The 24,153-nt window shown below is 40.6% G+C and overlaps 1 protein-coding gene across 6 annotated transcripts in view; it reads left to right on the plus strand.

The window, feature by feature from the left end:
• KIF16B (kinesin family member 16B) overlaps positions 1-24,153 on the plus strand; it is a 288,909-nt gene that overhangs the window by 153,095 nt on the left and 111,661 nt on the right. For 4 of the 6 annotated variants that reach the window (XM_075127230.1, XM_048842636.2, XM_048842638.2 and 1 more), the window contains 4 exons: positions 500-658; positions 1,476-1,581; positions 2,513-2,563; positions 18,017-18,139. In XM_075127230.1, the coding sequence (XP_074983331.1) occupies positions 500-658; positions 1,476-1,581; positions 2,513-2,563; positions 18,017-18,139 (439 nt within the window). Of the gene's footprint in view, positions 1-499; positions 659-1,475; positions 1,582-2,512; positions 2,564-3,416; positions 6,131-18,016; positions 18,140-24,153 lie in introns of those variants that run through there. The other 2 variants (XM_048842634.2, XM_048842635.2) reach the window with 1 other exon arrangement.

The following is a 24,153-nucleotide window of genomic DNA, read 5'->3' on the forward strand; positions in this document are numbered from 1 at the left end:
CATTTCTGACTCTAGTATGGTCTTTTGAGTTGAACCAGTTTTTCCAGACTAGCAGAAGAATAATTGAAATCATTGATGGAGTTCTAAAATGAGGTAAGGTTTTTCAAGTGGTTCTAATAGGCCAAGTCTTATGAATCAGTCTAACTTTAATGAGCTAACTGAGACATTAGTTGCATTGAAAGTTCCTGATATTGATTTATTGAGCTAAAATGCTTCTATTCTAGTCTGGTTTTCAGATGACAAGTGTATACTTCACAATCTAAATATGCATTAATAAAAGAACATTTATTAGTATTTCTATGACTACAGACATAAAGACCATAAGGGGTAAGATCCTGATTTGATTATACCACCACCTAGTTATCTCCAGTCTTATATGTATGGAAATATTCTTGGAAATCAGTGTGTTGTAAGCAGGGAACTTAAAACACTGCAGGTGGACGTATTTCTAATTTTGAACAATTTAGATTTTGAAATATATTTTAAAATCTACTTATAGACTGGACCAGGAAATTCAACAGTTGAAGCAGAAGATATATGAAGGTGATGGTGTACAAAAAGGGTATCATGGAACAGTAGAGGACAGACTCCCTCTCACCAATTCCCCTACCAGCCCTGCAAAGTCACAGACCCATTTTATCCCACTGGTTGATGACAGGTACATATACTGATTTTATTCAGACTTAGTATAATTTTAAACAATAGTGTTAAAGTATCATTGAAACATTCCAAACTCTGCATAAGTGTTTCCAATATTGGGTCTTTATCTAGTAAATTATCAAAATGGTATTTTAATTGCAATCTAGATAGAAATATACTCTGCTTTTACCACTTCGAAATGTTTTTATGATCAGTAGGCTTCTCAGAGATATATGCTGTATTAGAATAGTACCTGAAGAAACTTTACACTTATATTTATTTTAAATTGTTCCTAAATTTAATTGCTTAAATGTCTGCATGACTTACACCTTTGCATACTAAAAGTGCCAAAGTAAATAAAATTGGATTGAGGGAAGCAGCATCGCAAAACATTAAACAAATTAATTCCATTATTTTCTCTTTCATTTCATTTTACACTTATGTACACAATAATTAGTATAGACTTTTGAAACTTTCACTGTGTCTGCAGGCCAAAATATTGTTAGTCTGCTATTTATAGCGTGCGTGTTGGCAAAGTCATGAAAGGGAACTGTTAAGTTAAAACCCCCCTGTAAAATATAAATGCAGCATGTAAATGGAGAGAGACATTTATCAGATGCTCAGCCAAGGGTCCACTAATTGTCAGTTGTTAATTCTTTCGCCTTTTTAAGTTAAAGAAAAACTGGTGAAAAAATCATAACTTTTTGGGTGTTCTTATATTTAAAATTTATATAATGCTTAAGGTGAATAAACTATTCAAAGAACACTTTAAAATACCCATATTGATTGTCTTAAGAATAGGTTTTTTAATTGTGTATCTTTTCATTTTCTAAAAGAATAAATGCATTAATTGAAGAAGAAGTGCAAAGGCGTCTTCAGAATATTCACCGCACATCTGAAAATAACAGTATGGGCCGATCTCAGCCTACAGAAATTCTAAAGGTGAGCAGAGTCCGCTAGGAAACATCACTTTTAAAGATACTTTCAAAATCATTGGTTTAATTCCTTTATCCACATTCCTCATGTTTTCTCTGGATTAATGTAATTTTAGTTTCTAAAATAATATAAATACAGTGACTGTATTTTATTTGTGAAGAGCAGAACAAAAACGTTCAAATTATTTTTGAGGATTTTAGTTTTATATCCTGACATTAAGTCATCTAAGGGTTGAAATACTTTGGTTTCAAACAGCAGTAGATCAAAGTGTACTGTGGAACTTGTACATGGCAGCAGGGTGTACATAGCTACTTAATGTGCAGCATGCTAGTGCGCCATCGAGTCACACTCACACACACCCCAGCTTGCCATACGCTAAATTGCTGAAAGTCACTAATTAAATTCAAGCAGTAAAATCCCAGCTCCATCGAAGTCAATGGGAGTTTTGCCATTGACTTCAACGGGGCTGGGATTTCACCCAATATTTCCATGTTGTCCTGCATTGCGATTATTTTCAGTGAACTGCATCTTAATCTAAGTTTCTTCTCAAATATGTAGCGCTCAGTGAAGATATTCTCTAAATGGCACCAAAGCCTTTAACTTTTCCAAAATTGATATGAAGAGTTTTACTCCCTCTGCCTTTTATTATGCTTCTGTTGATGACAACATAAAGTTCCATCAAAATGAGTACTGAATATTTTTAATAATACATGCTTAAAAATGAACAAGCCATTCTTGTTAAAATTCCCTTTTTCCTAATTGGAAAACTGAATAGTTTAATTCAGCTGTAAGGCAGTATCTTAGCAAACACCAGTAGAAGATGATGCATATTTTTGACAGTTAAACTGATTTACTTTAGGTCTGTGTTGCTTTAAATAGTTCAACTTTTATAAGAAGGAAACTTTTTTTTAATTACATATACCTTTTTGGTTCTTAGGATAATGAAACACTTCATAATGGTACTGTTCAACGGAAATTGAAGTATGAGGTAGGTTATAATTCGTCAGAATGAAATGATTGTCTTAAATTATGGCATGCTCAGTAGTTAAATTTCTTAATGTTTAGCTGCATAATTAGAATATCAAATTCACAGTAAGATTAATAGCTAATAGGGAAGTCAAGCTATTTTTCAGGCAAAAAAATAAATGGAATCTTGCATGTGGGTACAGTTCTTGCTTTATTTAAATAGCATATTTTTGTGGTGAAGGACTTTTTTTTCATAATTCTTTATTTGGAACAGTATCCCTTTCCTAGATCTATAGGACAAAACCAATTTATGATCAGGAACAAAATTATTATTTCTAATCAAAGTACGCTTTAACATGTCTATTCCCAATTGTCTCACTCATGTCAGAGCCTTCAGAATACTAGCAGTACTAGAGAGCAAATATTTGTGAACATGTCCTGAAGGTTTAACGTTAGACAATCTGGAAGTATTTTACCACCAAGTGTTGTACGACTATAATGTTTTATTTGGCAATATCACTTTTTCCCCCCTAGTTCTTTCCTCATTTTTCTTATCCCGGTTTAGATCTTGAATTTTTTAAAAAGCATATAGAAAATTCGTTATCCTATGAACATTCTGATTCTTTTGAGGAAACCAAATGCAGTACTAGACAAAGTGAAATGGATACTGTGTACACACACACAAAAATGATGGGTGTGGGGTAAAGATATAAAGATTGTTCCTGAATCAGACCTCAATCAGTAGAATTGGATTTGGTCTCACAGTTTTGATTACTTGTGAATGAATGCACAAACCTAATTAAAATTAAACCTGAATTCAAGACATTTTCAAAGCAGAAGGTGCTTCCATTTTCCTATTTTGGCTTTTTAAACAGAAAAGACGACCTTGGCAGCTACATTATGGCCTCCCTTTTGACTTTAAAGATGATGATATTGGCTCTAACTTGGCTGGAGAAGAAGCAACAATAGCAGAGCTCGAAAGACACAACAAATGTCCAGAGATGTTGAGCTTAGTTTCTATTCCTGAACAAATCGGTTACCCCTCTCCATTACAAAATGGAGTTGGGAATGAAAGGAACCAGTCAGAACTGCATTGCTTTGATTGCCTATATGATACTGAATATAAACTGAATCACACTAAAAATACTAACATTTTTAATGGGGAGAAAATTCATTATAAAAATGTTACATTCACATCTCCACAAAATCACAATATGGGCAATGTGGAGCATTCGCAATATAAAATGGTGGATCTCAATCCTGAATATGCAAAAATTACTTCTTGGGACGGGGACACCACAAGGACTGAATTTGATTGTTCTCATTCACAACATCTCTCTGGCTCAGAACCTTTAGCCTCTGGGAATAAGCAGGTTAGCTTTAGCAACACATCTTGCTTAATTCTCTCTCAGTCCAGTATACTTTCTGAAATAGCACCCAAAGAGAACAATCCATTTAACACAGCGTATAGCACTATTCCAGACCAGTCTCATATTTCTCAGCAGCCAGTTGAAGAAGACCTGGATATTAGCAAAATAATCTCCCCAAAATCAGAAGCGTCATGTTCAGATGTGAGAACAGAACAGAGCTATGGCTTTGGCTATCTTTTTAGCAAGCTCTCTTCTCTTTACAAAGACACTTGTAGTCAAATGCTCAATAGTGCCCAAGTTATTAAACAAATAAAGGAGCTGGGCAATCTGTGTGATAGAAGTGAGAGATGTGCACAAGTGGCATCATTGCTGAAAAATTTGCCATTTGTAAAAATATTACATGTAAATGTACCTTTCAGATCAGATATGAAGGTTACGCCTCACTCCATTAATGAGGATAAAGCGCATATTGATAGCAGCATTCAGTTAGAAAACCTCCTGTCAACAGAGAATATTGTGAAGTGTGTATCCTCAAAAATCTCAAGCATGCATGAACGAGATTCTTCTGAAGGGTCTATGTACTGGTATGGAAATGAAGAAATGAAAAAGAGCTTGGTGTTAAGGCAAAAACTTGTGCATTTTCCAGATGAGTTACTGAAACTTCAAGTCTGTTCTCTTGAAAGACTATTGGAGTATGTGATCTGTGCCTTACCACAAGTTTGTGCCAGGATGGATCAATTAAAAGGTGTATACTGGCTTGCTGTTGGCAATTGCAAGAAACCTGATCCAGAGCCGGCTTGTTTGCTTTTGTTCAGCTCTGTTTTGTATGCTGTTGTTTTATCAGTCAACCAAGAAGACAACTGTCAGGATTCCTTGACAATTTTTCATGTTCTTCCAATCACCATGATAAGAGAAATTGAAGTTGGTTTTGCTGGACAGAGTGTAAGATTTGTATGTTGTACTGAAGATAGTTTACTCACAATATTTACCTATAACAAAGACTTCACGCAGAGAATATGCCATGATATACTGAGTATTTTGATTACGACATCAGACGATGCCGTTTGTTTAAATCACCAGCTGCTGAAAGGTGATTTGCTGCAGTTGTCACTTCATTGGACATCAGAAGTCACTGATTTAGTTTTTGCAAGTGGAGTACGGTTGTCCTGCAAATTCCGGCGTGTCTTAGCTGACTTGGTATACTTGTTTCATGAAAACATGGAAACTAATAAACCCCCTTTAGGGGATGTTCATGTATTGCTCTATACCACAGTGAAGATTGAAGACCATTTTAAACAAATGACCTACAGATCACTAGTTCTTACAACTACTCATATAGGACTCATGAAGGAAGATAGGGTTTTCTATCCTGTTCCTAGTTCTTTGTACACTTTACCTCAACAGTCCCAGTTTGACAAAATTCAGTTATACTGTTTGAATGAAGTCCGTTGTGTGGTTGTCCCAGACAAAAATAATTTAACAAGAATTCAGCTTGTTTTTTCTAAAATGAGTAAGGTTGGATCAGATTCAAGGATTGGTTTTTCTAAACCCCATACAAAAGAAACAAATACTCAGCTGACACGTATTCCATCATTTTTTAAAGACAATTTAAATGTTCCATTGGAAATCTGGGAAATAACATTCGGTTCAAATGAAGAAGCCATTTGGCTAATTATGTATTTGACTAGGCATAGAAATCCAGATACATTTTAGATACAACAAAAGTAGACAGGCTAAGGGATATTGATATCAAGTACTTTTTATCACTGCTGTTAGACAGTAAGCAAAAGAATACATTTACAACCTTTGAATCTTGTAGAGAATACCATAAGGTACATACTAGGGCTGTCAAGTGATTAAAAAAATTAATCATGCGATTAAAAAAATCGCCGAAGCATGAAGGGGCATGTGAATGTTTAGCATATCTGGCATGCAAATAACTTGCAATGCTGGCTACAAACCTGTCATGTGAACGCCTTTTCTCACTTTCAGGTGACATTGTAAATAAAAAGGAGGCAGCAGATTTCCCATAAATGTAAACAAACTTGTTTGTCTTAGCAATTAGCTGAACAAGAAGTAGGACTGAGTGGACTTGTAGGCTCTAAAGTTTTACATTGTTTTGTTTTTGAGTGCAGTTATATATATAAAAAATCTACATTTGTAAGTTACACTATCACGATAAAGAAATTGCACTTTGGTACTTGTATGAGGTGAATTTGAAAATACTATTTCTTTATCACTTTTACAGTGCAAATATTTGTAATAAAAATAATATAAAGTGAGCACTGTACACTTTGTATTCTATGTTGTAATAGAAATCAATATATTTTCTATATTTTCAAAAATCCAAAATACTTAATAAATTTCAGTTGGTATTCTACTGTTTAGCAGTGTGATTAATCACAATTAATTTTTTTGAGTTAATTGCATGAGTTAGCTGCGATTAATCAACAGCCCTAGTATGTACCCATCTTACCTACATCCCATATTTGTTTCTTTTTTGCTTTGTATGGGTCTGTGTAGTACCCATACAGCTTCCTGAAAAGGCAAACACATTTCAAATGTACATGTTTGATAGGGTGAATGGTTCAGAATCTTTACACAAGCAACCACTCTCTACTCTTACTAGTACTATATTCATCCTTCTCTTCTGTGCTGCTGACTTTTACCCCTGCCATCTCTTACCCAGCTTCACCAGAAAGCTCTAGTTAGTGTCTTCCTCACTCTTGCCACCTGAATGGCCCTCTTTCAGAGGACTCTTAACTACTTAAATGAATATCTCTTGCCTCCTGATTCCAGAGGTCTTATCCACTTAGTAGTGGTTTTTGGTTGAATCTCAAGATTCATGTTTGTCGTATCCGTTAGGTTTACTCTATTACTTTACATGGGTTAGAGTGTATTTAAACCCATAGGATGTGCATTATCTCCTGGTAACCCTATGGATGTTGTGTGTGTGCATGTGTACACAGTTTCTAAAAATCATTGCATTGATAGTCTGGAGATTTGCCTGCCGACCTTCTAAGGGTTTAATTTTTGGCACATTTCTTAAAGGGAGACAATTTAAATGTCAAAATCATTGGGTGCTAACTTTCTGCTGATTAATTTTAATAACACTTGGTTTTTACTTCATAAAACCTCATCTTAAAATATGACAGGGCCTCTTCTAATGTTTTCTCCTTTTAAGGTGCAGAAGCTCCATAAATTCTTCTTTAAATAGATGCAGACATGTATTCAAGTAAGTATGTGTGCACCGCATATGCTGGAGCCAGAGACTTTTGCTTAGCAGTACCTAGGGAGGCTGGGGGGGGTCATACCTGTAGCCCATCCCTTGGCTACATGAGGCAGCACCACCCTGACCCCCTTTAGTTCCTTCTGACTGCCCATCAGCTGGAATGAGAGCTCTGTGGGGTGGTGATTTCACCACCTTGCAAGTCATCCTCCTAGCCTAGTTTTAGTGTACATAGTTATTAGTTTAGTTGACTAGTGTTAGAGTAAAAGTTATAGACTATAGAATAGTGGTAGAGGTAGTGCTCCCCGGTGATGCCCTCGCTGGAGTTCAAGCATTGCCCTTTGTGTGGAGTGGCGATTTCCAACAGTGACCCCCACATGAGCTGCTTGGTCCGCCTTAGGCAAAGCCCACCTTAAGGAGCACTGTTTGATCTGTACATCGTTGAAAAAGAGGACTCAGGTGGCATGGGAACTTCGCCTCAAGCAGGACCTGCTTAAAGAGACCACGAGGCCTGACCCAGTACTGAGGCCTTCTCGGGCCACAGATCACTCTCCAGCTTGGAAAGTGCTTCTGCCTCCCGTTTTGGGATAGGGGCCACTCCAAAGAGGTGCAGGAGTCATTCTCCATCATTGATGCCAAAAAAGAGTGCTCATAAGACCAATCATGAGCGCTCCAGGTCCCAGGGTGACTCTTCTGCTTCCCCTAAGAATAGTGTGGACCGTCATGGGACTGGCTCCGGCACATGGGATGATGTGGGAGCCTCTTACCCTCCCTTGGTACAGGGTAGGGAGGATGAACATCCCTTACAACTGATGCCAGTTCTGGCCTCCAGGCATCCGTGGAGTCCGGTACTGACAGGAATGATGCCAGCACCGACAGTGTTTGTGATGTCCTCATACCTGGATACGGTGGACCTACTCTGCCTTTCAGTCCTGTCTAGACAGCTGGTCCAAGACTTCATGAGGCTGGCGCCCGCAATGGTATCCCAATTGGAGCATGCCACCAAACTCTAAGGGCAGGATGAGGTCCATCCTCGAACTCTGTGGATTCAACAAATTAATCAAATAGAGTGACCATGAGCAACCTCACATATCAGCTGTTCTCCCTGCTTTGTCTCAGAATGACAGATTCACCGCTCTGGAACTTCAAGACTCTTACTTTCATGTGGCCATCCTACCAAGTCACAGGAAGTTTCTTTGCTTCATGGTAAGCGATCACCACTTTAAGAGTGTCGTTCTCTTATTCAGCTTCTCTTCTGCCCCTCCCCGAGTCTTCACCGAATGCATGGCAGTGGTTGCAGCGTACCGCAAGAGGGAAGGGAAGCCACATCTTCCCCTCCTTCAATGACTGGTTGCTGAAGGGTGCTTCAGAGAGGAGGTTCTTGCCAACATCGACACCATGCTACATTTACTCGACCATTTGGGACTCATTCTAAATGCTCTGAAGTCGAACTTGGTTCCCTCTCAGCAAATAGTTCGTTGGGCCCCTGTGAGATTCCATTAGGTTGAGAGTGTTCTTCTGACTGACTGCTTCCAGGCGATTTGACAGCTGTGTCTCAGTCTACAATCACATCCATCCACGACAGTCCATGTGTGTCTGAGACTGTTGGGCCATGTATCTGCTTGCACTCAGGTGGTCCAACTTGCCAGGTTGTATCTTTGCCCTCTTCAGATGTGGCTCAGGATGGTTTACTGCCGTGCCCTGCCCTGCATTCTCTGGGCAGGTCGAGTCACCTTTCTCCATCCGTCCTGGAACCCCTGCACTGGTAAGAGTCCCCACTCAATGTGCCATGGGGTCCTCTTTGTTTGGCCCTCTCCAGCCAAGTCAATGGTTATCAACACATCCCTTCTGGGTTGGGGGTCACATCTGGACTTGTTGATGGTGCAGGGCCTCTGGTCAGAACAGAAAGTCATCAGTGTGCTGGAGCTTTGGGCTGTCCACAATGCATGTCATGCCTTCCGGGACTGTATCAGGCATTCAGTTGTTCACGTACTCACCAACAGTACCACTGCGATGTACTATGTGAACAGATGAAGGGGAGCCCAGTTCAGATGACTTTGCCTTGAGTCAATAAACCTGTGGCAGTTCTGCATTGAAGACGACGTCACCCGCTAGCTGTCCACTTACCAGGGATCCAGAGCCACCTCATGGATCATCTCAGCAGGTTTTTCTCCCTGACCCACAAATGGTCTCTGAAGGCTGGTCCTTCAGATAGTTTTCGCAGCATGGGGCATCCCCACAATCTGTCTTGTCAAAACGAGGGAAAACAGGAAGAGTCACTTATTCTGCTCTCAGGAGGAGCTCAGCCTGGGCTCCCTCTGACAATCAACTCTTTTGTACACATTCCCTCCTATCCTGATCGTTCCTCAGGTCATCACCAAGCTCAAGGAAGATTCAGCCAGGCTCATTGTGATTGCCCCAGAGTGGCCAACGCAGTGCTTCTTCTTGGACCTCCTCTCTCTGTCAGTTCAGCCTCCCATGACTCTTCCTCTCCTTTCCAACTTTCTCAAACAGGACCGCAGCCACACTCTGCATCCGGCGATCAGCTCCCTGCACCTTACGGCGTGGCTGCTTCATGGCTGAATAAGGAGGAAGAGTGTTGCTCGGAGGCTGTCCAACAGGTCCTACGTAACAGTAGGAAGCCTTCCATTAGAATGGCCTACATGGTTAAGTGGAAGATGTTTTCCATGTGGTCCTTGGCCTATGCGACCCATCCGGCAGAGACTTCCATACAGGACATCTTGGAGTACCTGATATACTTTCAGGAATTAGGCTTAACACTCAGTTCCCTGAGAGTACGCTTGACAGCAATATCAATATTTCGTCTATCTATCCAAGGGAAACCAGTTTTCTCCAATGCTATGCTTATAAAGAGATTTCTGAACGCGTGAATTTTAGGCACTGATGGCTGGGCCTCCTTACATGCTGTTCTCCAGGGACAAGTTACACTCCAGCCACACCCAAAGTTTGTATCCAAGATGGTCTCTATTTCATTTGAACCAGGCAGTGTATCTGGTTGTATTTTTCTGTAAGCTGCATTCTGCCCTGGAGTAACAATGCCTCCCTATGTAGGATGCTGTTTAGCCTTTTATCTGAACAGGACTGAACAGTTTCATGCTTCCACTTGCCTGTATCATTTGCGGACTGCATGAAGAGACAGGTGATTTCTGCACAGATCATCTCTAGATTGATAACATCTTGCACCAAGACTGTGTATGAGATCGTGTTGGCTATGCCTCCTCAGCAGATATGGGCACATTCAGCGAGAGCACAGGTAACGTCAGTGGCGTTCCTTAATGACATTTCCATATTGGACGTTTGTAGGGCAGCCATGTGATTGTCCATACATACATTTTCGGACCCTTATGGGATGACTGCTTCTTCCAGAGCAGATGCTAATGTTGGAAGAGCAGTCCAGCAATCCTTACTCAGGTAGACTCTGAGCTCTGCCTCCAGATGGGGTACTGCTTACTAGTCACCTACTTGGAATACTTCTGCATCTACTCAAAGAAGAAATGGTTACTCACTGTAACTGTGATTCTTTGAGATGTTCTGCAGATGTGTATTCTATGATCCACCCTTCGTCCCCTCTGCATCAGAGTCTTCCCCTGGACTTTTAGTGCAAAGGAACTGAGGGAAGTCGGGGCAGTGTTGCCTCATATAGCCAGGGGAGGGGCAACAGGCATGAAGCGCAAGCACTGCCCATCTGTAAGTACTGCTAGGCAAAAGTCTCTGGCTCCAGCGCACGCGGCATGCACACACTTACTTGGAATGCCCATTTGCATCACATCTTGCAGAACCACAGTTACACTGTCAGGAACTATATTCATTTACTCATTTTACTGTCTGTCCACAGACTGTTTTTTCTATAGGAAAAGAATAAATTATAATCCTATAAAGTAAAGAGAGGAATCTACATGATCCCTTAATGAGCCAGTTGTTATTTAAACATGATTCATCATAGGCACTTACATTTCACAAGTGTAAATCCTTAAAGTAAACTTACAGAAAACATATAGATATAGCAGAATCTATACACAGAATCTTTAATAATTTTTTTATAGTTTGGGGTGGGAGAAGTTGGACATCTCAAAACCCTATAACATATTAGAATGTATTTAGTTCTTTTTTTAACCAAAGTATATCATGGTTGTATTTGAGTGATTTATAGTTTTAAAAGCAAGTCACAAAAAGTGAAATTGAACTTTATGGGTCTTTTGTAATTCTTATATTTCTAATTGCCAAACTGTAGTTTATGACATCCTTAAGATGAGAACTTGATACTTCTGTCCAGTATGCAGATATGCACTGACAGATAATCTAATCACACACATTCCTTTCATAGTGCAGCCATTTTCATAAGATCAGATGTTATATCTGCCTATCATAAAGAAGAATCAAGGCCTAAGATAATTAGTATGTGATTTTTTTAATACATAGGTCAAACCATATAAAACAGAGTTTTTAATAAAATATTTTTGGGAGTGGGGTGAGAAGCTAGAGTTATGGTTAGGAATAAATCATAGGTAAAGGACATAGTGACTCTTTTTAAACTCAATCTTGTTTACTGTTTTAAAACAAATTGTTCCATAATCAGGATATGATCAGTTGCCTACATTTTTTTATTGGTTTGTTGAGTCCTTTGAATGTAGTATTTTATCTATTTTCCTTATTTCTGATGCTTTAAGAAGAACTTAAGTGTCAGATCCTCAGCTGTGGCTAACATATTCTTGGGGTGGGTGGGGGATAGGATAGCTATAAGCTATTTGTTCTGTTCCTTTAATCCTGGGGGCTGATCTGTTTTCTGATGTAATTTAGAGTAGTCTCAGAATTGCACTGTTATCCCTGACTGTCCACTGACCCAGGGAACTGTTCTGGCAAGCCGGGTTTGCTGGGTCTCAGTCATTCTGTTGATCTCCTCTACTTAATGCCAGGAGAAATGTTGCTGTATGCATCCCAGAGGGGTTTCTGTACACTTTGAGTGAGGTGGTTAGCAGACTTTTTAGCTGCTGTGTATCACTGAAGCAATGCAAAGCAGACAGCTCAGACCTGAGAAGCAAATCCTTTATTTGAAAACCCAATTTGTTGACAAATATTTCACAACTTGTCATTCTCCCTATTCTGAGAAGGAAAAAATATTCATATATCTTTTTTGACTAAATTGCAAAGAGATTAAGTCTTAATATAGTCTTAGTGTAGGTACTTGGACCATGTGATTTGAAAATAGAGGAAATTAGATGAATGCAAATATATCAGAGATTTAGTTACAGATATGGGCTATGTTTTGGTTTGTATTTTGAACAATGATCATGCTACAGTAAGAGTGGTTGTACATAGGATTGCCAAAAGTTTCATAACAAGTCTCTCACTTTTAACATGGTCAGCTGGCAATCCAGGGAATTGGGGATACTGCGCTAATGCTTCCCAACAATTAAAAATAGAAACATTTGGCCCTTGATGTCTCTCCACAAGATGTACCAAATGCCGATCCTGAAACCCAGCTGAGGGTCCTGTTATCTCTTGTCTGTTTGCTTTGTGACCCATTGTATGATGCTGTGTGGCACTGAATGAATTCTTACCTCTCTCTCTCTTAAGATCCCGCTCCAGGAATGATCTGAACTATTGAAAAGTGGCACGAGAGCACCAGTAACCCATAGGCATGATGGGTTCGTCCGATCACGGCTCCCAGTGGCCGTGGTTCACTGCTTCAGGCCAATGGGGGCTGCGGGCAGCGGCGCGGGCTGAGGGACGTACTGTCCGCCGCTTCCTGCAGCTCCCGTTGGCCTGAAGCAGCGAACCGCGGCCACTGGGAGCTGCGATCGGCCGAACCTGCGGACATAGCAGGTAAACAAACCGGCCCAGCCCACCAGGGGCTTTCCCTTCACAAGCAGCAGAACAAGTTTGGGAACCACTGCACTATATAATCACGCCAGTTTCAATTATTTTGGTAGTTTATTTCAAAATATTTGTCAGCAAGTATGTCTGTAACAATACAGACACAACAAAGAATTGCCCTGGGAGTAGAGTTAAAGAAACTCCTACGACAACACAGTTCGCATTTGCGTCCACCCCCACCCCACCCCCCCGCAGCCTCTCCCCAGCCCAGACCGCTCACCTCTGCCCAGCCCAGACATTCATACCCCTACCCTTATCCCAGCTGAACCCCCCCGCACCTCTCCAGCCCAGACTCTCACAGACCCTACCCTCCTGGAGCCCAGGGATCCAGAGGAAAAAAGAGCCTGATGCTGGGTGCCCAGCTTGCACAGAGTTTCCTGTGCACTGCCGCCTCCTTCCTTCAGGGTATGCTGGGAACTGCAGCTAGACTCTCTAGTTCCCTCTCCGTCCCCCCCGGCCTTGTCTTCTATTTGTGAGCTGGACTCTGTTGAGTCCAACAGTCCCTAGTGGCAGCCAGCAGCTCTGCAGCCCATTTATATGGGGGGAAAAAAGGAAATTCTGCATGCCCAACGTTAATTTCTGCACAATTGTGCAGTGGCACAGATTTCCCCCAGGAGTATTATGAGCTCACATAGTACAACACAATGTTGTTTCAGTTGGACATATATAATCACTATAACCCATTTAGGCTACACTACAGAGTTTTGTCAACAAAAGTTATGCTGCTTCGGTTTAAGCGCTATTGCATGTCCACATGATCCTCCTTGCGTCGGCAGAGCGCATCACACTGCGAAGGTTTTGCAATGCCTTATGGGGCAGGTACAACGTCACATGATGCAGGTTTCTCAATCCCATCGTTCCATGGGAACAGTTGCTAGCCACTTTTTAACTGAAGTGTACGCGTGGGAGGGGGGGAGTGTATGCATAGGGTGGGGGAGGGAGAGACAGAAACAGTGTATCAGCATGCTGTCTCTTTAAGTTCAGACAGCAGCCTGAGCAACCAATCCTGAGGCAGGGGGAGGGGGTCTGCCCCCCCACGCATCAGCCCCCAGCTCTGCACAGCAGTCTCTCCACCTTCCCCTCACTGCAGCATCAGCCGCCCTCTTTGCCTGCCTGCCTATGGTTCTGTAATTCCCTCCGAGTTTTTCCACAGCCTCCTCAGCGAGCGGGAGCGGCCTCCTCAGCAGCTCTGTGAGCTCTCTGTGCTGAAGAATGTCAAAGCTTCCCGGAGCTTTGAAAGGGGAGGGGCACTTGCCTGCATAGCTAGATGCAAGGCAGCCGAGTTCAAAACAGTGAGCAGAGTGGTCACGGCAGGCAATGTGGGATACTGGGGGAGGCCTGTAAGGGCGACATAACAAACAGCAGCATCTACACCGGGGTGGGCACACTATGGCCCAGAGGCCACATCCGGCCCTTCCAGACATTTTAATCCAGCCCTTGAGCTCCTGCCGGGGAGCGGGGTCTGGGGCTTGCCCTGCTGCGGTGCTCCAGCAGGGGCAGGGGCTTGCCCCACTCTGCGCGGCTCCTGGAAGCAGCAGCATGTCTCCCTTCTGGCTCCTATACATAGGGGAAGCCAGGGGGCTCTGCGTGCTACCCCGTCCGCAGGTGCCGCCTCCACAGCTCCCATTGGCCAGGGTTAGCCAATGGGAGCTGCAGGGGCAGCACCTGCGGATGGGGCGGGGTGCAGAGCTGCCTGGCCGTGCCTCTGTGTAGGAGCTAGAGTGGGGACATGCTGCTGGTTCTAGGAACTGCTTGAGGTAAGCGCCACACAGAGCCTGCACCCCAACCCACTGCCCCAGCCCTGATCCCCCTCCTGCCTTCTGAACCACTCGGTCCCAGCCCGGAGCACCCTTCTGCACCCCCAACCCCTCACCCTCAGCAGCACCCCAGAGCCCTCATCCCCTCCTGAACCCCAACCCCCAGTTTTTGTCAGCATTCATGGCCCACCATGCAATTTCCATACCCAAAAAATTTGCCCACCCCGACCTACACTGATGCTTTGTCAATTTTACTGTGCCGTAAAAGCTTTATGCCTCTCATTGAGGTGGTTTTATTTTGTCGCCAAAATAGGAGAGTTTTGCCACCAAAAGTAGCATTGTAGTGTGTACATCTCTACTGTTTTATCAGCAAAAGCTGCCTTTTGCCAACAAAACTGTGTAGTGTAAACAAGGCCTTACTGATGCTGAGAATACATTCCAAGTGAGTCTCATTGGGACTTAAAAAGTAAATAAGTGTGAGAACTACTGTTATCAAGGTTGGTATGTGACTATACATACTGTATGTAACACTTTTTGGATTATATAGAAAAATTCTACTATATGGCTGAATTTGGTTAGATGCACCACAGAATTTCTATACTCTTATTTGTCTTCAAATCTAAAACAATGTAAACTCTACGCTTTTCACAGAACAGTCTTGCACTGAAACTCCTTTTATTCCACTGTAATGTAAATATTATTGGATAAACATTGATGGTTGTCAAAGATTTGTTAATTTGTTAGGACGTTCTTTGCCAAATACTGTAGTTTATTTTGTTTGGTACTATATTATTTCTTTTTCTAAACTATAATTTCTATGTAAATTCTCAGTAGAAACAGTATATTTTCCACAAAGATGAATAAATGATAAACACCCTCTGTCACTGTTTTTAACTTATTGAGAGTAACTTTTGTGGTATTATTTTAGAGAGAGATTAAACTAAAGTGTCAGTCTCAGGGAAATGAACTGTTCTTCCTTTCAAGGTAAATATTAACTAGTGTTAAACAAAAAAAATCAGACCTTTCCCCCCTCTTTTTAGAAATCAAAAACCTCTGAGATATTCAGCTTTTGACCAAGAACTTTTGTTTTTCAAGTTTAGTTTTCAAATGGAAAAAATGAATGTTTTCAAGAAAGCAGATGCTTTCTGTGAAAAATTTCATTTAGATGAAAGCCTAATTTTCTATTGGAAAAAGATTGTGGCAAAAAGTTCCAGCTCTAATAACATTTTAAAAGATTGAGATTTGGATTAGTAACAGGAGAGAGAGATTTTTGCTCTCGGTGGCCAGTTCAAGCCAGGTAAATCTGTAAGTAACCAAAAGTTATCTATGGACAGATACCACAGAAAGAGGCCTATGTGAAAGAGTTGATAGTCTTGGTGCAGTTCCTGTTATATATAAGTACACAGCACAAAAATCACCATCACAACTGAAACCAACAAACACCTTGTGTGCAGTCGCAGTGGAGAGACCACTAGATAGTCAGTGCTGGTCAGAATTGGGGCACTTAAGCGTAGGAGCTTATGCAATGTGGTGGCTCTACTTAGGTTTCTAGGATTGTCAGTCCCACACATGTCGAATATAGATTTCACTTACTAAAATAGCAGAAGATTACCTTGTCTTTTTTGCTTTAAGACATTGTTTATATGTGGTATAGAAATATTAAAAAATTAAACAGGATATTTTGGTTTTGGAGATCAATTTACTATACAGTAAAAAGTCAGATGTTAATAAATTGGAAATAACACTTTCAATTGGGGTTTTAGTATTTTTTCATAGAAATAAGACCTCTAAATAGCCTGTCGGCTTGCTCTGGAGTAAGGAACACAGAGTCTCAGGTGGTCATCAGTAAAGCGTTGATCTAGATTATATAGATGTCCTTGGGTAACATCGTTATGTATAAAAATGGAATATGACAGCAAAATTAAATCTGTTTTTAAAATCTATATTATAAACTTGTATTTGTCTCAGTGCTATTGCTTTTTAAAATAAAAGTGAAATTACGAAGCTTTTCAAACTAAACTTTTTCCACTAAAAAGATGGAGAACTTAATGGTACCAGAAATCACATAATTAATATCTTTATTCATTACAAATGCTTTTGCCACTTTTGGACACAAACTTTGCAAAACGTTAATCTTGAGTTGCAAAAATATTTTAATTTTTGACACAACTTTGGAAAATACAAGATTGCTAAATTGCAGATCCTATTAGCTCTTAGTCAAAGAAATGCACTCCCATTGTAGACTTATCTGTAAAGGTGTTTGTAATCTCCAGCACCTTGCTGTCCAGACCATAAACATTTGTCATATTTGACTTTTCTGTTAGTCAGATGCGGCTTAAAAGATATGATAGGAAACTGTTTTGACAATGGATTAAAGTGTTGTCTGTACCTTATTGAATGATAAAATGCCTTAGGATTTAAATATTTGTAGGATTGCCCAGATTCTCTCAAGCTTTGCATGATGTCTGCTAATAGGTCTGATATTTAAAACAAACAAACAAAAAACAAGGTCAATTTCTGGTTGTAAAGTCCTAATTCATTTATTTATATTTTCGAGTAAGATCAAAACATAAAGTTTAATGCAGGGATTGGCAACCTTTGGCATGCAGCCCGTCAGGGAAATCTGCTGACGGGCCAGGACGGTTTGTTTACCTGCAGCATCCACAGGTTCAACCAATTACAGCTTCCACTGGCCGCGGTTTGCCGTTCCAGGCCAATGGGGGCTGCGGGAAGTGGTGTGGGCCAAGTGATGTGCTAGCCGCCGCTTCCCGCAGCCCCCATTGGCCTGGAACGGCGAACCACGGCCAGTTGGAGCTGCGATCAGCCGAACCTGAGGATGCTGCAGGTAAACAAACCGTCCCAGCCCACCAGCGGATTTCCCTGATGGGCCGCATGCCAAAGGTTGCCGGTCTCTGATTTAATGCTACCTTTTTAGCTTTTTACTTCTAAGCTGCAAATGCCTTCAAATATTAAACAACAATTGAAATGGCTTTATCACAGTTTTTTCATGTATATCTAAAAGAAATGTGAGGGTTTATTAATAAGATGATTACCATTTTTCTTTCAAAGAACCCTTCATGTTTCTAAATAACCTTTGCCTCCTGTATGCTCTTTTCTCTACTTCTCTGTCCAAGAGCATTTTCTTATTTCTAGCCAACTGAAGTATGTTCCATGTAGTGATTCTGGTCTTCCTTTGTTCTTCTTATTTGGTATCTACTTGATAGCGGATGGTCTGTCGCTCTCTGGGAGCAAATCCAGATGACCTAAAGGATCCAATTAAAATTAGCATTCCACGCTATGTCCTTTGTGGGCAGGGAAAAGATGAGCACTATGAGTTTGAAATAAAGGTAAGTGTTTTTCACTTACCTTTCTTTAATGTTTGGATTTCTTGCACTCATGCTGCGTTGTTATACCATTACTGAGTGACAGAAAAATGTAAAAATGCCCAAGATTCAGAAGCAAGTGGTTATAAGATTGCTCTACCCAGCCATCAAAGTTCAAAAGGTGGAAAACATTCTTGCATTGTGAAATGCAGTTGGTAATAAAGTGTGTAGCTATGACTGAGTTGACTGCTGCTCACAATGATGTCACAAGCAGTACAGAAGCCAAGAGAAGTAGACGACAACCTGAAAGAAAACTGCCAGTTTAAAAAATGTTACACATTAGAAATCTGCATGATTACCCCAAGGAAATGTATTGTGTTGGCTGCCAAAGGTCTTTCCAACAGAAAACATTCTGGATTTCAGACATGTCTATTAGCAGGAGAGATATGATCACTCCACCCTAAATGTGCAAAACAAGCCTTTTAAACTCAAGGTGAGTGTCATGTCTTGGGCAAGATGTCATCCTTGGTAAAAAAGGCTCAAATATGTAATCTTAACTATCACTGATATCTCATTGTCAGGGACAAGGGAGCATTGTAAATATTCTTTCTGAAGGTTGTCACTTTTATGTTTTTTCTATTAAAAATCCCCATTGTCACAAACTTTCTTACTCAACAGCACACTTTACTGGATACTGTGGGGATGTCTGCATACAGCATCTAATGGATCATGTGCACAACTACAAAACTTCAGTGGTCAGACTCTTGATCTCACTACTCCAGTGTAAATTTGGGGTAACTACATTGAAGTGACAGTAGGGTAGCTGAGATTAGAATATAACTCAAGCTAAATTTTAACATAATACTGGTTTTATCACAAAAATCACAGTACAATTTGATATAAAATTATTAGACATATTAAGTTATTAAACTTGTCATGTTTTCCTCTAATAACAAACACAGCATTAAGCTATAGATGTTTTCTGAGGTTCCATCTGCTCCCTGGTCTCCCCATGTTACTCCTCTCCTTCCACCCTCCATTTTCTCCATGTTCAAACTCTGTTAATTTCTCCTATTCCCATCTCCTTCTCCCTCAATGTTATCTCTTCCATCCTAGTTTCTCCCTGAGATTTTTCATGTTCAACCTTGTTGGGTAAGTACAGGGACACTGCCTTTCCTTCCTAACACAGGTATCGAGACGGTCTCTCTTCAAAGCAAAACATGAAAAGCTGACTGGAAACATGCTTGGTGAAGGTAGAGCATGCACAACCTTGTATGAGTGACACATCTCTGCAGACTGAAGACCTCAATTTGCTGGGGTCAGAGATAAGAGGATTGACAGCCTTTAGCTACTGTGTGTCAAACTTGCTGACCTAGTTTTTCATTAGCTACCGCCGGTTAAAGGGCTTTCACTACAACATGCAGATAATTTCTGAGCTGTGTTCACATTCTGCCAGCTGAAAAATTGGTACCTAATCCATCAGGTTAGGTCAAAGATGGTCAGACCTGCTGCTGGCCACATCACTTCCTGTGTATCATTGGCTATGAAACTGAACTGTCTTAACCACATCAGCTCAATAAGCCATTGGCTTCGGGGAAATATTTGACTTCATGATACCAAATCATCCCACTCCCTGTACCTTTTCAAGAATCCCTCTTGCAAGTAACTACTAAGGAACAAGTTGCAGCTTTTTCACAGGTCAGAACAATAGAAGAGGGTGACATAGCAGTGTCAGGGAATGGGAGTCTACTATTGTTATACTTGTATGCCTTTGTTATCAGCTTAATTACACTAATAAACATAATACCATAGGTGGCAACTCTGAAATTGGTTAGGGCTCTTCAGAGGTTAGTACCTGGGATATCCCTTATAATCCATCAGCCTTTCTTTATTCAAGGCAGTTAACTCTCTCTGCTGTCTTCACAAGTCATGTTTCTCTTTTATTGTCTATTTTCTCCTTGGAGACCAGGCCGTGCTGTTGCCCAAGCTGCTTTCCCTGTGGTGACTATTAGGCTCCAAGCCCCACCCCACAGTCCTTGTAATATAAGCCTACGACTGCCACTCCATCAGAGACTTAGAAGGCTGCTACTTCTCTGCTCCTGGGTTCCCTCTCTCTATTAAGCAATCTGGTTGCAGGGCCCCCGACTCTATTCCCCTCTGATTAGGCCCCAACTGGAGTATTGTGTCCAATTCTGGGCACCACATTTCAGGAAAGATGTGGACAACTTGGAAAGAGTCCAGAGAAGAGCAACAAAAATGATTAAAGGTCTAGAAAACATGATCTATGAGGGAAGTTTGAAAAAATTGGGTCTTTTTAGTCTGGAAAAGAGAAGACTGAGAGGGGACATAACAGTTTTCAAGTATGTAAAAGGGTGTTACAAGGAGGAGGAATAAAAATGGTTCTCCTTAACCTCTGAGGATAAGACAAGAAGCAATGGGCTTAAATTGCAGCAACAGAGGTTTAGATTGGACATTAGGAAAAACTTCCTAACTGTCAAGGTGGTTAAGCACTGGAATAAATTGCCTAGGCAATGATGGAGGTTCAGTGGAATCTCCATCATTGGAGATTTTTAAGAGCAGGTTAGACAAACACTTGTCAGGTATGGTCTAGATAATTAGTCCTGCCATGGGTGCAGGGGACTGGACTAGATGACCTCTCGAGGTCCCTTCCAGTTCTATGATTCATGGAAGCATAATTACAAGACTATCTTCCATAAAGATATCCTATTGACTGAATGATTCCTACTCTTGAAGACCAAAATCCCTGAAGGTATAATGAGACCATCCATATCTAATTCAGAGGAGTGGGGGAGAAATTACGAGCAAGATGCCTTATGCTTTAGGGAATAAGCCAACCATTAAGAGAGAGGGGTTAGGAAGAAATTTCCTCAATGAGATGGTTACTTCAGATATGTCCACTATACAGGTTCTTGCATCTTTCTTTAAAGCGTCTGATGCTGACTATTGCTAGAGATAGCATATTAGATGAGATGGAGCACTGATATGATTCATTATGTCAATTCCTGTGCTTCTGTGTTCCATTCTGGTCTTATGACTACTCAGCATCTCTAATTGCAAGTTCAGAATGGTGACCTTAGTCTCAATTGTAGCATTTTAAATTCACAGGATTGACTTGGTGCTCTACTTTAGTAACTTACACGTATTTGCCAGGTCATTTCTCAGGAACTACCTTCATATCTTCTTTGGAGGGGTTTGTTACCAGTGCAAAGCTCTATCATTTTGGCCAGGGTATTAAGCAAGCACTAGCTATGGTGGAAGCTGACATTCACATCTTCCTCTACCTTGATAGTTGACTAATAAATGGGGGGGACAACCTGCATTACAGATGGCTGGCTCTCGGTTTCATTTCTGAGACCGAAAGATAGAACAAGGTGATTCACTTTCACTCCTGAAAACACACTGCATTTGACTCGACTATAGATTCAAAAGTGGCAAGAGTTTACTGCCCTGTAGAAGGTTTCAAGAATGCTTAATTATCCTGTCAATATGGTCTTAACCTCAAAACCTAGATTATGGGTTCCTGATCCTACTGATAACTCTGTTTGCTAGATTGAGAGTGAGGTCTCTTCACCAAAGTTGTTTTCTTTAGGCAGATATAGCATTTTTAAATCCAGATTGACTGCCTCTCAAGTGGAGTCCCTCAAAGTCTATTCTCCATCAGGTGAAGTTAGGTTGATGCTTAGTTACTTCCTTACTAGAATGAAAACATTCTGTCAAGTCCCAAGGTTATTAATAGTTTAGGGTTACTATAGGATAGGATTTGGGAGAGGTAATTTTCTCTCAACCTCTTCTAGATAGTCTTTTCCACATACATAGACGATGTAATGCTTCCCTTTAGTCTTAAAATCTATAAATCTGTTAAGGAAAGGAAGGTTCTACCCTGTTTATTTCATGGATGCCCCTCATGGCCAGGGAAGATTACCAGCTGCTGAAATAACTCATTACCTGAGGGTCTTTTCTTTCTCCCAAATTTAGATCTAAATTTCTCTTTTATCAGAGTGAGATTTTTTTCCCTAGTCCTACTTCTGCTGTTGGTCTCCCAACAAACTGCTCAAGCTTTTATTGCTCTTTTCCTACCACAAAACTATGACTTTCCTGCACCTTACAGCCCTCAAACTCTGACTCAGATACAAGTTGAACTATCAGAGAACTTCTAAAGATAAGCAAGCCGCATCCGTGAATCTTTGGGAACATACATTTTTATCAGCAGATACTTAAATTAGTATCTGCCTGTCTGAAGCAAGGTGGGGAGCAGGGAAGGAATCTTTTCCTGCACTACCCTCTACTTGGGGAAAATTGTAAAACTATGATTTGGCACTACATTAAAAGGGCTGCTTTAAAAAAAAAAGAGAAAGAATTCAGCTCTAAAAGTTCTTGCTTCTCAACTAAGGTTGTCAGGCTTCTTCATTGAAAAAAAAACAAAAAAAAACCCCAGAACACTTTAATTACAAGTGTTGCTATAGCTGAAAGGCACGTATTGTCTGGACTAAAAAGTCCAAAGGTAATTAAAGAATCAATGTAAGAAAAAATCCTGAGACTATCTATGACTATTGCGCACACTTTATACAATACACACGGTTAACACCAAAGTACAGTATTGTCTGTAGCACATAAAAATGTCACACTGGTGCATGCCACTTTGGTCTTTTAAAATTTCTCTGCACCGTGCCAATGGATAGTTTTCCATATAAACTCTCATCTGCCAGGCAGTTTTGTATGCATTCCTTAGAGAACCCAAATAGCCATGTTAACATAAGTGAAGGTAGTTGATTATTTAAATAACTTGAGTAAAGCCTCAGAGCATGTCTGTATTGGGACTGGGATTGGAACGCACGAGTCACTTGCTCTCAATCCATGCTTGCTCTCATGTTATTGTGCTGCCCATAGGTTGTGGCCAGAAGCCACAATGGATGTTCAGCAGGGAAGCCCACTCTAGAGGCAGGCAATTGGCCTGCATCCAGGAGGAAGTTTGTGGTGGATATAATGCCACTGATAGCTGCCAGATGTCACAATTCATCCACAGGCTCAGAGTGTACTGGATTCCCTCAAAATTTTGACTCCTCCAGGCATGGATTTCACTGACTCCAAAAGACAACTCTAAAGATTAGTATGAGGCAGAAAGAGATCATTAATCTGTTTTTTAGAGAAAATATCTCATTCACAGCCTCTTAAATCCAAAAATATAAATACATTTTTTTTAAAATCCTCAGTTCACCTTTAAATTCTTTGCTCAATATTTTAGTCAAAAATGTCTTCCAAGAAACAGATCTGTGTAAATCTAGATATAATTTAGGACCACTGAATTTTAGATCTTCAGATACCGAGTTCATAGATTGTGGCAGAAACAAAAATGTAAACAAGGTTTTCAGCTTTTCCCATCACTGGATCAAAAACATACTGACTTGAAGGCCAAACGAGTCACCTGTCCCGCCATATTAAAGTCCTATTTGACGAGTGCCATAGTTAATGTCATTGGTGGAGATGGAATTTTTCTCCAAGGAAAAGATCTGCAGAGTAGCCGTTTGGAACGTCCTCACACTCCGTCACTTACTATATACCATTTGGACCTCTTGGCTGATGCTGCTTGTAGACTTAAAGTCCTAAAGGGTGATTATGCTCTGGGAAAAGTATTGTAAAATAGCATCAAACTTAATTCTGCAGGTGATAAATGAGCCAGAGAAGAATTCAGCTCACTCACCTATAACTGATCTGGTTCTGCTATGCTAACAGGAGTAAAATTAGTATAACTTAATTTTGTAAATAGAGCTTGCAGAGGTTATTTTCAAGGAGCACATCTGGTGAGTTGAGGGACTGTTAAGTTTCACAGTGACAATAACGGCACTATAATTTCACAAAAATAATTCAGTAGGCTACGCTTTCTCCTACCTTTTTATCTCCCTTTCTGTTGGCTTCAGGATAGGGCACATTTTTTAATTACTTTTTTCACTGTTGTTTTTGTGTCTTAAAAAAAAAAAAAGACAATGACTACAGTTTTCTTTTGAGTGCCTCGATAGGAA

The sequence above is a fragment of the Caretta caretta genome, chromosome 3, assembly GCF_965140235.1.
Source record: "Caretta caretta isolate rCarCar2 chromosome 3, rCarCar1.hap1, whole genome shotgun sequence".
Classification (NCBI taxonomy): domain Eukaryota; kingdom Metazoa; phylum Chordata; order Testudines; family Cheloniidae; genus Caretta; species Caretta caretta.